A 16,870-nucleotide genomic window follows, 5' to 3' on the forward strand; every position below is an offset into this window, starting at 1 on the left:
AATAGGCCAGAACTGGTTCCACTTACTCAGAAGCTTCTTACATCTGCTAAGTCTGTTTACCGTAACTACAAGGCATACTTAGAAAACCTAAGAAAGGAGGAAGCTCAAAAAGAAGAAGTAAAGATGAAACAAAACAACGAAGAGAGAGGTGATGGAGAAATTGAGAAAGGAAAAAAAGGGGCATGATGAGATTTTGGTCTCTTTTGGTCAGTTTTTCGTGTGCTTTTGGTCACTTTTCAACTATTTACAAGAGACCAGACCACTATGAGCCCTGCAATGGAGTATTAAATACACTTCTTATCGAGAAATCAAAGTGCCTTATATTAAAAGAATATTAATTTGTTTCTTAACCCACTCCTTTACTAGTTTAATGGATCCGCATTGTTATGCTTGATAATTGGGCTAGAACCTGTGATTGCGCAGAAAACTCAGAGTAATTGTATTCCAATAGCTGCCGTGATATATCGGGTTTTTTCATTCCATTGTTTTCCTTTGTGCATTCTAGGAGAAGGCGACGCGGAAGACGAGCCAGCTCCCAAAGCAGCATGTGTGGAAAAAGATGAGAAGAAGAAGGATAAAAAGGAATCAAAAGATGACGATATTATGGTAAGGATAAAAATTTTTCTTTTTTTAAAGTTGGGACACAGTTTTGGATGGCGAATGTATTACCTCCTTTTAAATATTAGAATGTATATTGGTTATTTAGCATTGTAAAAGTATGAAATTTGCAGCGTACTTGTCTTCTCAATAAAATTTAGTCTCTGGTACGTGCGGTCCCTGGTTCTATCCCCGCTCACGCCAAGTGAACTTTGTGGTGGACAAACACCGCGTGTGTGAGTTTTCTCAGGGTTCTCCCGTTTCACCACACTTTCTTCATTCCACCATTCCATTCATTTCTCATCATCTCCGTCTCCTTTAGCCTAACAGGCATAATCGTGGGACGTAACACGTAAAGATTTCGTTTCATTTCAATAAAATTTAGTTTTTGGTCTTTACATATCTTCTTCGAGCGAAGAGCACACATAAAACGAGGATGATGGAATTATTTTCGTATATGCGTGTTTGGCGGTAATTTTAGTATTTTAGCAATATTTTTTTATATTTGTTTTCGTTAGGGTGTTAATGAACTATACCAACAAACTGTGAGAGGTAATTCCTTACATCAAAATAAGGAAGAAAAAAAGTCCATATGGACAGGATCTATGGGGGGAAATGCATAATTTCAGAGCTAGGGCCATCCAAAAGCGTGGAAAACTACATTGCATAACACGTTATTTGAAACACGAGGTGCCTTGGAGTGACAGTCCATATCAGCATAAAAAACTATCACACATATGTTATCCAAAAATGCATATTCAGCGATGTGCAATGTGTGCGCAAGGCTTTTCGTATAAGGCATAATGCGTGGACATGTTCCCAATAGATTCTCAGACATGCTCTGGCTTAAAGGTGGGTCTGAAGTAGTCAGGAGTAAACCTTGATAGCAGTGAACACGGCATGTGTCGACAGCAAGTCGAAACTGTGGAGCTGACAGTCCTTAACACTTCCGACTTCTCGCCTACTTATTCTGTGCTCAACTGCTACACAGGCTTACTTTTACCTACTTTAGACCCTTTAAGTCGGAGCATGTCCGAGGATTCTGTTGGAAGCATGTCTGGGAATTATGCCAGGTAGAAAATTTTCATCCATTGCTCATTGGTGAATTATGCATTTTTGAATGGCAAAAGTGTGACTTCCTTTACGCAGATATGTACTGCCACTCTAGGGTTCCTTGTGTTTGAAATAACGCGTGTTGCAATGTAGTTTCTCCTCGCTTTTGGACGACCGTTGCTCTTAGATTATGCATTTTCCCTCACAGATCTCGTCCATACGAACATTTTTCGTATTTTGATATGAGGAATCTTCTTTTACAGTTCGTCGATATAGATCAATAATATCAAGTATATAATATGTGTAGGCTTATCTTGAACCCAGGATTCGATTACTCCTGAAGGCTTGCAGGATTTTTACCTGATAGTCTATGAGAAAAGTACTACGAAATCTTTCTTGAGACTTATCGCTGTTAAAATCCAGTCACAGAGATGAAGGATTCTTTTTTATTATGCTTCATTACCGTTGATATTTATTATATTGGGTGCTTCTATAGGCCGCACAAGAACACCCCCCAGCACATCTTAGAAGCTTGCCATGACTCATTGTTACATGCGTTGTCACACGGTGACGTCATCCTATTGGGTGATTTCAACCTTTCCATCACGTGGTAGGACAGCAAGCATGGCGTCACTAAAGATGGAAACGACAGTTATTTCATGGACAATTTTATTTATGGACTTGGTCTAGGTCAACATAATATGCATAATACCCGCAATAATAGCAATCTTGACTATATTCTCTCTAACTTAGAACCTCGTTGTGTTGTCCCATGCAGAAATCTTTTTCCATCGGATCACGATTCCTTGGATGTTTCTTTCGATTTCCTCCCCTCCACTACTACAAACCAGCCCCTCAAAAGTATTTCACAACTACTTTGGAAGAAAGCCCCCTGGGGTGACATCTGCCGGGCTATTGAACTGTTTCCTTGGTGTTTGTTAGAGGTAGGAACTGTTGACGACGCTGTGGACTTATTTACATCTGTTGTCCACTCAGCCATAAAGGACTTTGTGCCGGTGAAAGCATCAAAATCGAACAGGTTTCCGGTCTGGTACGACAATGAACTTCGTGAAATTTTTAAAAACAAAAAGCTTGCCTGGACTCTATGGAAATCACATCCGAGTGACTACACATACAAAAACTTTGCTAGAATTAGAAGTCTTGCCAAAAAGGTACAGCGGCGTAAATACTTTGAATACATGGACTCAATTGGTAATTTTACTGTTAGTAACCCTAAAGTCTTTTGGTCTGTAATTAAATCTAGAACAAAATCTCCGGGCATACCGGCAACAGTTCAAGATGAAAATACTGAAGCGAGTGATGATCAAAGACCCGACCTCTTCAATAACTACTTCTGCAAAACATTTACTTCCCTTCCCTCTACAACCCATCTTCCCCCTCTCCGCTCCATCTGTTCGGACACCTTATCCAATCTCTCTACCACCCCGGGCGAAGTTCTGGCTCTCTTGCTATCGTTATCTCCACACAGATCACTTGGACCTGATAAAATTAGTCCTCTCTTTCTCAACAAAACTGCTTCAGTTATTACGGTTCCTCTATCTATCTTATTCAATAGATGCTTCAAGGAAGGGTATTATCCCACCAGTTGGAAACTAGCTCACGTGACCCCAATATATAAATCAGGACTTAAAGATCATGTATCCTCCTATAGGCCAATATCTCTTCTTTCTGTAATATCAATTATCTGCGAAAATATAATCAAAGACAGGCTACTTAAATTCACCTCACCTTACATCCATAGTTCTCAGCACGGCTTTCTACCGAAAAGCTCAAGTCTCTCAAACTTAAGTACTCTTCTTTCCTGTGCAGTCAAATGTATGAATAACAATACTCAATTAGATGTTATCTATTTTGATCTCTCGAAGGCCTTTGATTCTGTCAGTCACATTCATCTTCTTCATAAACTCTCCAATAGATTTAATGTACATGGCAAATTTCTCTCTCTAATCACAAGCTACTTGAAGGACCGTAAACAGAGAGTTGTTCTTTCAGGGGCGACTTCTAACCCCCAACCCGTGATCTCAGGGGTGCCTCAGGGGAGTGTACTTGGGCCTCTGCTGTTTGTCCTGTATATGGATGATCTCTACACGCACTTATCAGCTCAACCTAGTGGCCTTCTGCTTTTTGCTGACGATTGTAAGTTATACAGAGAAATATCGTGTCTCCATGACACAACTGCTCTACAGGAAGACATAAATTACCTTACAGGCTGGTGTGAAATGTGGCACTTGAAACTCAACAGTAAGAAATGTGACAGTATTACTATTACTTTGAAAAAGTCTCCTGTTCCCTCCACATACCATATCAACGATTCCCCTATCACACATTCTGCTAGTCATAATGATCTTGGTGTCATCTTTGATTCAAAACTCACATTCTCTGACCACATCTCCTCAATACTAAAGAATTCAATGCGCATGTTGGGACTTCTTTATCGATTCACCGAACTACGCACTGTTTCTTCACTAGCAACTTTTTATAAGACATTAATAGCGCCCAAGATCGAATACTGCTCTTCCATATGGGCCATGGCAGCACCTACACATCTCTCCAGACTTGATTCTGTTCTCAATTTCTTCATCGCTATAGTCCGTTTTCGTGTTCCTGCACTTCGAATATTATCTAAGAAGGAACTCTTGCGACATCTTAATATTCAGACTCCTGAAGTACGCAGAACTATCTCTGACCTGAAATATCTACATAAAATAGTTAATGGAAACTTAAGATCGGAAATATTACTTCAGGAACTATCCTTACGTGTCCCTTCCCGCATCACTCGGAATACCCACCTATTCCATCTTGCCCGTCCTAGGTTGGCTGTTATACAGAGGTCTCTTTTTTATAGAATACCAAACTGTTATAATCAAGTAACAACTGATGTAGACATTTTTTCGAGCTACCCAGTGTTTGAAAGAGCAATTAAACGAGCTTTGACGGAATAGTTTTACTCTTACACTCTTTTTCTATGTTGTTGTTATTGTTATCTTGTTTTTTTTTTTTTTTCTTTTGTTAGCATGTCCCTGTGTAAAATGGCAAAGTTATGCTGTATCTGGGAATTTGTTCAATAAATAAATAAAATAAATAAATATATATTTCCTTGATTTTATTTCTGAATTATTGGTGTAATCGGTAAGCCTGGAAAATGAGCATGTCTTGATTCATGAAAATTAGTTGGCTTCATACTGTGCTTTCATGTGCCCAAATAGTTAACGCCGCATACTTCCATGTTCGATTCCTGATGGGGATGGCTTCCATGTCAAGTAGTCAAAGCCCCTTAGGTTGGCGACTGCAGTGTGTATCTGTCGAGGGTTCAAGTTCTGTTATGTATTGTCCATGTTTATCTTTAAAGAGGCGTCCTCACGTCATTTTCGGAACTTTCTCGTGCCTATATGGTTAGCGTACGCGTGTTTGATGTGGGAAACCCGGATTCGATTCCCGGCGCAAGATCATGTGATTCGGATCCCACGGTTAAGCTATAAGTCCACGTCTCATGTAGCCTCGGTCCTGAACGGGACGCCAAATTTCAAAACAGCCAATCAATCGTCATCTCTTTATCCCTGTAGGTACAGTTACGGAACGTAAAACTCAAGAATAAACAAATAAATAAGGATTCCTGATGGCAGGGCCTCTCACGAAAGAGAGAGCAACCCCGACAAATGTAAGGAAGGACCAGAAGTTCGTGGGATCCTTGAAAAAGTTCCTTCTTTCTTGTTTCCATCTTTCAATTGTGATTATTCGACATTCCTAACAGAGACAAAATAATTGAGTTGATTGAGTTGATTTTGAGTGTAACGTCCCGTTCAGCAGCGAGGCTATATGAGACGTGGACCTACAGATTAACGTGGAATCCGAACCACATGAGCTCCCGCCGGGAATCGAACCCGGGGACAAAATAATTGAAGCGCTTGGAGGATAAAGGTGTTATGTAACAAATTGAATATGATGGGAAAATTGACTTTCATAACTTTGTCCGTTAACATACCACCTTCATCGTTTCTAAATATCTGGACTAGGATGAGGATTCTCCAAATAATGTGTTAGGTAGCATAAGTAGCATATAACACGTGCATGAACAGCCAGAATGCAACATTTTGAAAACTGAAACATAAAACCTTTATTCTCCAAGCGCTTCAATTATAACTTTTCTAGAGATTAAATTAAACGAAATACGATTTAAAAATATGGACTAGGCGTATTTCTGAACACCTTTTGGAAACAAGAATAAATTACTTGGTTAGAGTAGCGTTTAGCATACCTTTCAGCAACAAGGCTATATGAGACGTGGACTTATAGCGTAATGTGAGATCCGAACCACAGGAGCTCCTACAGGGTATCGAAACCAAGTCTCCCGTGCCTAAGACGCGTTCGGTAATCATGTACCCACGAGGGAGCTCTGACAAGAATAAAGTTTAACGCATTGATAATACAGGAAATTAGGGACTTTTGAATTGTTACTTGATTTGTCTAGAAACACGGAGTTAACAACTGTAAAGACCCATGAAATTTGTCTAATGGGTCGTGAAATTTATGGGCAACCCTGCTGGTGGGGCTTATTATTTTTGGTGTTGGCCCAACATCGTGAGGCTATTGGAACTTCATGAATTAAGAAGTAGTGAATTCCTGTTTAGAAAAACAGAAATAATGATGGGATTCAAGACACTGATAACTGATTAGTAATTTGATCTATCAAAGCTCTTCGTGAATTGTAGTGCTAAGGTGTAAGTTTCTTCTGATGACTCCTTACTGCAAGTGAAATTCACTAAAATTTGTTGTGTTCTTTGTAGAGCTTATTGTCGATGCCTTCGATAAGAGAAAAGGAAAACAAGAAAATGGGGGAGGAAATTCTGGATCTTCTGAGCAAACCAACGGCCAAGGAACGGTCTCTCGCTGAGAGATTCAGGTCACAAGGAGGTAAGTAACAGTAGACAATGATCTAAAGGAATTCGGTTTCGAAAATATTATGCTCGTAGACCTGCAACACCTTGTATTCATTTCACCTGCAACACCTGCATAACGATAACTGCAGTTAACATGTGTTAGATGGACCGTAAATGTTCCTCTATGGGTTTTATTTCCGAATTACTAATAATACCACATTCAGGGCTTAGTTCATTTTCATGTGCTGTAGCGTACGCAGAATTTCATAAGGAGGGTGGGGGGAGTTTCAAGCAGTTAATCTGATATCTTTTGAGGCGTCAGATTAATTTTTTTCTATATAATTTTTTCTATATATATCGGTTGTTCTAAAAGTGGCGCCCACTGACCACAGAGCATTATTCTACAAGCCAAAATAAAGCAAAAAATATGTATATTTGTATACCGTTCGAGTCATCGTCTGGAGAGACAAATTGCTCTATGTGGCAATGTCGCAATAAAGAACCATAGATTAGATCTACCAATCGATCAAATAGCTATATCAATTCTTTTCAGATGGCAGCTAAAGTCGATATTGATTGAAACTAGCATCACTTATTAGTGTAGCAATCGATTCAACTGCTTGTTGTATTCGTATAGTAATGCTAATTGCTCCAAGTTAATCTGCGACGTTGCCACATTGTGAAATTTTGATTCCCCATAGCGGCTGAAGAAGGTCCCATAGAGCATATACCATCATATAACATTTTCGCTTTATTTTGACCTGTAGAATATGGCATATGCTGATGATGTAAATTTAATAGGGGATGATAGGAGAACAGTAGAAATAAATGCAGAGATCTTATTAAACGCTTGCAGGGACATGGGTTTAGAAGTAAATGCAGAGAAAACTAAATACATGGAAGTGCGTCGGGACCGTAATACGGCAAATTGTGGAGGCGTTAAAATATTAAATAATACTTTTGATAAAGTGAATACTTTCAAATATTTAGGATCAATATTAACAGACGAAAATCATATTCACGAAGAAATTAAATGTCGACTAAAAGCAGGGAATTCGTGTTACTATTCGGTTCAAAATCTCTTGTCGTCGCGAATTCTGTCGAGGAATTTGAAGCTTAAAATATATAAAACGATAATCATGCCTGTTGTTCTGTATGGTTGCGAAACATGGTCGCTTACTCTGAGGGAAGAACATAGACTGAAAGTATTTGAGAACAGGATCCTGAGAAGAATATTCGGACCCAAGAGGAACGAGAATGGGGAATGGCGGAAGCTTCATAACGAGGAACTACATAGTTTATACGGTTTACCCAACATTGTTAGGGTCGTCAAGTCTAGGAGGCTTAGGTGGGCAGGTCATGTAGCTAGAATGGAAGAAAGTAGAAACGCTTTCAAAGTCTTGACTGGTAGACCCATAGGAAAACGACCATTAGGAAGACCTAGGCGCAGATGGGAGGATAATATTAAGATGGATCTCGCAGAGATAGGAATACAAAGTAGAAACTGGATCCAATTAGCTAAGAATAGAAGTCAGTGGAGAGCTTTTGTGAACGCGGCATTGAACCTCCAGGTTCCATAGGCCATAGAGTTAGTTAGTTAGTTTTGTAGAATATGGCTCTGTGGTCCATGGGCGTCGTTTTTTAAGCTGAAAGATCAAGTTGGATTTATAGCAACATTGTTTTATAATTACGTCCTTCATCTTAGATATTTATTCCAATGCTTTTTCGTGAAAAGTCACAAATATCAACTGCCTCATGGTTCCATTTATGCAGAAGGAAAGTAGTGCGCGGGCTACCCAGTAACAACCAACAATGAGATTATGACGAATATAATACTGTATTGTATTTATTTGTGAAAACAGCAGTGTACTGTTGCAAAGAAATTCCGTAATGGTTATATTTTAACGAAACGTCTTTAAGGATGTAGTATTCTGCAATCTTTTCTTATTATATCACGACAAAACTGTTGTTGCGAGAGAGAGAGAAAAAAATGAGACAGAAATTTTAGTCTCTTATCACACAGCGATTTCTTGTTATAGTCAAAAGTCAAGATGTACATCGAACTCCACGTTAAGCCGTTGCTTATTATGATTGCGGATGGCAAAAGAAACAAACGTAACGAACAAGTTCGGGAATCGAACTTGAGATTCAGCCAACGCCTGTGCTTTGATAGCTTCGCCAATAACAACCTGAATGCATATAAAGGTGTCCGCACATGAACGCTGTTACAATGCAAATTGTGATGTGATTCGAACAAAACGATATTTTGTTTTAACCTCACTACAAACAACCGCAGTAAACCACAATATTAAGTTATATTAACAGCGATAACTTCAGCAATTTGATTTCACTGTAACAATATGAAACCTAATATTGGCGGGCTATGCACATAACGAGAACCGAGGAAAATATTGAATTAAATGCACATGTGATTCAATTTCTTGTATTTAATTCTTTGATAATTGCAGTCTGCATACTTACTTATTAAATATAGAGGTTAAAAAAGAAGTAAAAGAAAATAATTATTCACAAATCTTATTACAGGTCCTTCTGTCTATCAGCCATCTTCTGCAATGACGTGTCACTTTTCTCACTTCTCTTACGAAGCCCCGCTCATGAGTCTAGAACCCAGGCGTAAAAAGTACTCTCGAAACCTCCATTTCATATATTTTTTTATTCATTTCGTCTGCACATTCCTTCTCATTGGCTGGAGCATTATTGTAGCGTATAAGCAAAGTCAATGAGAGTTTGTTATCGCTCTGGTTTCCATGGATTAAGTTTATGCATGAATAAAGAATCTGTTGTAAGGTAAAATGAAATAAAATGCAGAAATGAAAACTAAAGTCTATTGCACAAAATAAAATGAATGTGCTGAAAAATGGTTCATAATAAAGATTAATATGTGCTTTACGTCTCATGTAGTCCCGATTCTGAAAAGTAAGTTAAACTCGAAACAAATAAACCGATAGAAGTTGTGGAAACGACCTTGAAAGTGCACCTCAAATCTGACACATCATACAGAGTGATTTGCAGTTTTTATTTATTTTTTTAATTATTTATTTATTTCAGTTCGTTTCAAGAGCAATGATGTACTCCTAATACAATGTTTCCAATTATTGTTTGATAGTACTTAAATAATACAATATTGGAAAGCTTTATCAACGGATCGAAACTATCAGATATTATTAAGTGGTAATTTAAATATTTTAATAAAATGTCTTGTATTTTTCCAGGTGCTCAGGTGATGGAATTTTGCCCCCACGGAACGAAGGTTGAATGCACCAAAGTAAACGGAACAACAGACCACTGCAAGAAGCTTCACTTCAAGAAAATAATTCAAAAGCACACGGACGAATCGCTGGGCGATTGTTCATTTCTTAATACGTGTTTTCACATGGACACATGCAAGTAAGTGTATTGCTGTCGTTAGTACTCGCAGAAATTCTACAACTAGTATTCTAATTTGTATTAACATGATAAAGTAATTGGTCGTATGCTCTAAATATGTAGAAATCATGCTTACTTATGGCTGATTTAAAATCATCTGTACCAGTGATCGCCAAATCATCGATCGCGAGCTACTAGTAGCGCGCGGGAACATTTTCGGTAGATCGCGTTAACGCTCTGGTTGGCTAACCTTATTTCGTCTTCTGAGCAGGCGCTGACGACAACTGAAAATTTTCCGCGCAACTGCCATTGTCAGCCTCATCTCCCGGTTGATTGTGTACGCTTGGGGTTGTGCGCGTCATGTTTTTCGTGTGTGTATTAGATATTTGCTATGTTTTTCGTGTGTATATTAGACATTTGCTATGTTTTTCGTGTATATATTAGACATTTGGTATGATTTTCGTTTGTATATTAGACATTTGCTATGTTTTTCGTGTGTATATTAGACATTTGCTATGTTTTTCGTGTGTATATTAGACATTTGGTATGATTTTCGTTTGTATAAGAGACATTTGCTATGATTTTCGTTTGTATATTAGACATTTGCTATGTTTTTCGTGTGTATATTAGACATTTGGTACGATTTTCGTTTGTATATTAGACATTTGCTATGTTTTTCGTGTGTATATTAGACATTTGGTATGTTTTTCGTGTATATATTAGACATTTGCTATGTTTTTCATGTGTATATTAGACATTTGCTATGTTTTTCGTGTGTATATTAGACATTTGCTATGTTTTTCGTGTGTATATTAGACATTTGGTATGATTTTCTTTTGTATATTAGACATTTGCTATGTTTTTCGTGTGTATATTGGACATTTGCTATGTTTTTCGTGTGTATATTAGACATTTGGTATGATTTCCGTTTGTATATTAGACATTTGGTATGTTTTTCGTGTGTATATTAGACATTTGGTATGTTTTTCGTTGTGCAAGTTTTTTACCTCTTTCTGCCTAGGTAAACTTACTCCGCGCAGATGTATCATTGTGCTCCCACAGGCTTCGAACTCTCTGGCTCTCGTTGTAGATCATTACCTTTATGTTAGTTTACCAAGCAGAAACTTAAATCAAGAAGAGGCAAAAGTCACCAAAACGGCCTGCAGAACTGTTTTAATAGTTTCTAGGTTACTGGCAGAGGTCTTCACTGCTGAAGATGGTTACTTGGAATGTGACATTTTGTAAAGCTTGCATTTTTTATGTAATAATTATTTGACTGTACCAAATACAATGTCGATGGTAATGTAATGTCATCTGAAGTAACGTTGCCTATAGAGAGGAATTATGTTACAAATTATTATTATTGTAGTTTAATTATTATTATTTGTTACAGCTATCATAATTTTTATGGTTGGTGCTGAATTATACACTTTAGCCGTATCGTTCACTTATAACATTAGGGTTACTGGTTAGGCCTAATGACATATACATTTTCTCACATACATAACCTCCCTCTAAAACCAATCATTACCAAATTGTAAATACAAATGCGTACTTTAATGCAACTATGATTTCAATTAAAAGATGATATAAACAAAAACGTATTTATAAAATATAGAACCATGAACAAATACTTAATACTAGAGATGCAAGGGCTCGGAAAAAAACCGGCTTTTTTGGAAAAAAACTCGGTTTTTTCTGCTTCGCTTTTTTGCTTCGGAAATTTTGGGCTTTTTTTCAAAATTCTGCTTTAAATCGATAAAGCAGACTTTGTTTCGCTTCTCTATAACACAGAAAGTCATTTAATTAGTGGTTGATGCCGATAATAATATAAAACCTCGAAAGTAAACCATGAATTTCGAAAAGATATTTTAAAAATTTTACTTCAACATTTTTACATTATGAATTCCAAAGGATTAACCAATGTATATAATAAACACATTTTAACCTCCTATATACAAAAGTAAGCAGAGTTGGCAAGAACCATGGTTGTTTCTGAAAATGCCAAAAACCCGTTTTTGGGGGGCAGTTTAAACCAGGCTTTTTTGGGGTTTAAACCAGATTTTTTGATTTAGATATTTTGCTTTATGTATTTATATTACATATTCACAGAAATAAGTTTGTTTCGCCTTGGTGTTATTATTCAACAACGGGGTTATGCTGGAAGAGGTCCCATAAGTTTAAAGAAGTCCGGTCAGTAAATTTCTTAAATTGAGAAACTCCCGCCCTAGCCATCGGGAAAATCCCGTTATTCTTTTAAATATAAAACAATAACGGGAAAATCCTGTAAAATTTAATTTGCATGTAAAATTTAAAGGTCAACGTATTATAATCAGTACGCTAAAACTGAGGTATTAAATTACAAATTTAGTATGTAGGTATCATTGAAAGTCCAATCCAAGCTAATGTTGGAAGCTAAGTAGGCAATCGATAAATTTTACCAATTTTAATCAATATATTTAAGCAACCTTCGCTTCTTTATAAAACAACAGGCATGCAGAAATATATATAATTTGGTTTCGTTTCGTATGTTTAGGCTTAACATTCTTACGTAATACCGAGGTTATCAAGGAGAAGGCTTTCGCTTAAAGTGGCATCCGAAAGAGTACTTGGTTTACAAATGAAAGAAGGGTTGTGGTTCGACCGAGAATTGAACATGGGACACCTTGATTAAAAGGTGAAAAGGAAATAAGACTAATGCAGATGGTTTGACATGTGAAACGTCACCATGAAGTTCACACGATTCGCATTTTTGTTCTTTTAATTTTTTTAGTTTAAACCAGCTATTAAAAAAAAACAGCTGGTGTAAACGAGCCAACCCTAAGAGTAAAAACTTCTTTTAAAAAATACACAAATAACTAGCAAAATTCTATGTATACATTGTTCAGCGTAAGCTCTAAACTCCGATAAACAAAATATTTGTATCCTTCCGCTTGTCACAAATACGATTGGCTAGTGATGTATCACTCCCACTCCCCACGGGGAGGAGAAAATTATACACATGCATTTTGACAATACTGTCTCGTGTTGTCCAGATACTTACAGCAGCAGCAGAAAAGAAAGAAAAAAACTCGAAAGATTAAAAAAAGTATTTGAATTTCGCTGGTAAACAATTGTTGCTTAGTGGGTAAAGGTTTCCCTTGTTGGTGTTTCACCACAACACTCGCGGAACCGGGATTCATGCCAGTCATCTTTCTGATTTTAAAAGCAGAACACCCGTCCACAGTTGAGTTGGCGCCATAATTACTGCGCATGCTTAGTATTTATTTCTATTGTTTCATTAGCCACACTTGATTGCAGTATTATTAGATAATCCGTATTATATTTTTGTCATTTATAATAATATAACAGTTTTATATGAAGCTTCATAGTAAAAGTATTAATGCAATCACATGAACTATTTTGCGGATGAGTACAAGCGTCGGTAGGACAACAGCAAATCAGCAAGATTTAGTTTCACGTGGCTTTGTTTATCGCAGTTTAGAGCTTACGCCGAATAATATATAGTATTTTTACTTCAAAATATTCCATACCCTCTTTTTGAAACAAAATAAAATTAAAATAAATCATAAGAGAAATACTTGGATTTATATGATACAATTAAAGGCTGCACATCTGGAACTTTTGGTTCTGTATATTCTTGAAATTCTACAGTCAAGTTTTTTATAACCACCATCAAGGGCGCCCATCAGGGGGGCTAAGAGGGCGCTTGCCCCCCATAGACGAAAATGTACTTCAGAATATTGAAAATCCCATAGGATTTTTACATTAGTTACAGCAAAATTTGAAACTATTTTTGAAACGTCGCTTATACTTGCCCCTCCTTGGAAACCACAACATGGGCGCCCTTGACCACCATCACGGTTTACCCAGTCCTCAAGTTTTCTGAATTTTTAACAAGAGGGATTCAACATATCATTACGGAACTTCCAAAAAAAAAAAAAAAAAAAAAAAAAAACACTACGGAATATATTTAAGTTAAGCTAAATACAACTGCACAACAAACGTGACTGAGTGGTTGGCTTTTGCGCTTCTATCGGGAAGTCCGGGATTCAACCCAGCATTCGACCATTCTGACAAAGCCTTCCTTCATTCCATCTGAGAATGTAGAAATAGGCCTAGTGCGTGTACTGGCCGACTAGGAGTGTAGGAGTTGGCTGACTTCCTTTCTTATTGTTTTTAAATCGTTATTATTACTAATTACCAGCAGTGACAGTTTTGCGAAGGTTAGAGGATAGGTCTTTCGGACTGAAGCCTGTTCTCCAAAGTTGTGGAATGTCTAAAACGAACGAAATATCTATTATTTATGCCTTTACTCATAAACTTTAAGCTCCCGTCAAATAAAAATTACGAATGTTTAGAAAAACTAAACATTAGTAGTAAGAAAACTCCTCCCAAAACACTTTTTTTTAAATTCGCCACTGATTCTCAGTATAAAATTATCTTCAAGGTTGTATCCGGAAGATTATTGCTAAACATATAAACGAAACGAAATATTAGTTATGCCTGTACTCATAAACTTCAAGCATCTCCCAAATAAAATTAGGACTTTTTAGAAAACGAAACAATCAGAGAAACCCCTCCCAAAGTACTTTTCTAAATCCGCTATTGATTATTTGTATAAATTGGCATTCAAGGTTGTATCTGGAAAATTATTGCTAAATCATTGCACAACTACAGTATAACAGAAATGTGGAAATACGGTTTGACGGAAATATTGAAAAACGTATGCTTTGACGGATATACAGAAAAACGTAAGTTTAACTTTCGTGCTAGAAGCTGAAGTACTAAGCTCTTAGAAATGAAACACGGATGACAAACTAAAATGATCTAGAGAAGGAAAAAATGTCGATAACTCAAAAGTTAAAATAAAGTTAAATAGCCTGTAAAATTGCCCTCAAATACTACATTCTTCATGTTAGCTTTAATTCGTAAAATATGTGCTCCATCCATCTTGATGGTGAATTACAGAGCTAAATATGGCATTCAGGTCGTGGAAATCCTATCTAACTATAGAATATACTATAAGAAAGCTATTTGGATAGAAAAATCATGAAAATGAAAAAAGCCAAAATTTCCAAAATTCTCGGTTTTTTTCCAAAAAAGCCGGCTTTTTATGTGAAAAAAACCATCGATTCAAAAAAGCCGGCTTTTTTGCATCTCTACTTAATACATCCCAGTGAAATCTATATAATAATCTGAATTTAAACAATCCACATAATATATTCTTCTTTTTGTCTTCTTTTAAACGTTTTGTCATGCGTAGATACTTATTACAAGACGTACTTCCCAACATCTTCCCCGGTCTCCGCAAATGCAGTTAACTCCTAACATTTTTCTCGGGTCTTCGCAATTAGCCTTTCTGCACTTTCTCGTCCAACCTTCTGTACTTCTTGTACTTCTGCACCTTTTAATTGACATATCTTTCCTGTTCTGAAACACCTCGACATTCTAATGCTTTTGAGCTCTAAGCTCCTTTTGAGCACAGCTCCTACTGAGCACTTAGTTCCTCTGAAAGCTCGTGAGCTTCCACTTAGCAACACAGCAGCGAATCTCAGAGAAGGCAAAGGCCGAGAAAAGGAGGCTTGCTGAGGAGAAACGTAAACAGGATTTAGTTCTACATGGAATGACCCAGTCAGCTGGTTCCTGAGATCAGAGCTATTAATGACTGAAGCTCAAACAATTATCAAGGAGAGGAGAAGAAGTGGGTTTTGGACTTATTGGCTAGTGCTGATACCGATGTTTAGGCTTTGTCAATGGAAGGGAAGCAGTTAATTAATGCCTGGAATAGCGTGGTGCTTAATATAAAACATAGGGATCACGTATATGGTAGACTCCAAAATGAATACAACAATCCACATTATTATTATAATTTTTTTAATTGCGAAAGAAAATTCTTTTTTACTATAATTTTAATAGCATTTATTCAAAATACCGAAAATCATCCTTATTCTTTAACAACATGGAAGATTAAGAATAACAAAATAACTTCAACTCCTTTTCTTCTTACTCTAAGTTTTTGTTATTGACAAAACTGTGAAACTAAATGTACTAACAACAACTTGATGGAGAATGCTAACAACTTCTTTTTCGGATGTTAGACAAACTTGGTAGGATATCTGGCTTAGTTTATCCCATGTCGCTTTCCATGTCAGAGAACGTAATCATTCAGACATTTCGCATAGCTAGAATAACCTAGAAATGAGGTTTTTTTTTTAAGTTTTAGTTGTAGTCCCACGGTTGTGCCTTACAGACTAAAGGAAACAGACAGGTGATTAATGAAAGCGAAAGATTGTAAAATGATAGTGGCATGAGAATCTTGGAGGAAAGGACGAACCTAGAGAAAACCCACGGACACAGATGTCTACCACACTCATGTGACCCGGAATCAAACTGGGGACCCTTTACACGAAATGTGAGAATTCTTTTCCTGAGCCACTAGACGCTAATCAATATAATTATTAAACTTTTGTCTATGATTCTACTTTTAGTTCATTACTCTTCAAAAAATATTCAACGAACAGCGAAGGGAAATGCTGAATATTTCAAAAGTAAATTGTGATTAATTAATGAATTCTTTTATCTGTAAAATTGCTATGTAATTTTGTCTTTGAAATTGTTTCCAAGTATACTGAAGTCAGTTAACTTTCACAAATCAACGTGTATGTTCATGCATTGACAAATATGATGGGAGAAGTAGATTCATAGGTACACGTCCTTACAGTTTCACCACAAATACAAAAAGTGCACGACCTCAGGTCAGGGCGAAAATCAAAACCACTTGGCTTTCCAAAGTCGCGGTAGTTGCGACGAAAACTTAAAACAAACATCTTATCAGTGTTAATTGATCTACTTGTGTTGTACTCTACCTCAATAATCTAAGGTACGTACCAGTTTCCTAATCATGAGTCAGAACTTGGGAAGTTTCAATAAAC

The 16,870-nt window shown here is 36.9% G+C and overlaps 1 protein-coding gene across 1 annotated transcript in view; it reads left to right on the forward strand.

Annotated features, from left to right (window-relative positions):
- Mettl3 (methyltransferase like 3) overlaps positions 1-16,870 on the forward strand; it is a 58,867-nt gene that overhangs the window by 25,650 nt on the left and 16,347 nt on the right. Inside the window, exons 5-7 of the mRNA XM_081738291.1 lie at positions 506-606; positions 6,456-6,582; positions 9,782-9,956. Coding sequence (XP_081594417.1) covers positions 506-606; positions 6,456-6,582; positions 9,782-9,956 — 403 coding nt within the window. The remainder of the gene's footprint in view (positions 1-505; positions 607-6,455; positions 6,583-9,781; positions 9,957-16,870) is intronic.

This window comes from Thermobia domestica, chromosome 2, assembly GCF_964235325.1.
Source record: "Thermobia domestica chromosome 2, izTheDome1.hap1.1, whole genome shotgun sequence".
NCBI classification, from domain to species: Eukaryota; Metazoa; Arthropoda; class Insecta; order Zygentoma; family Lepismatidae; genus Thermobia; species Thermobia domestica.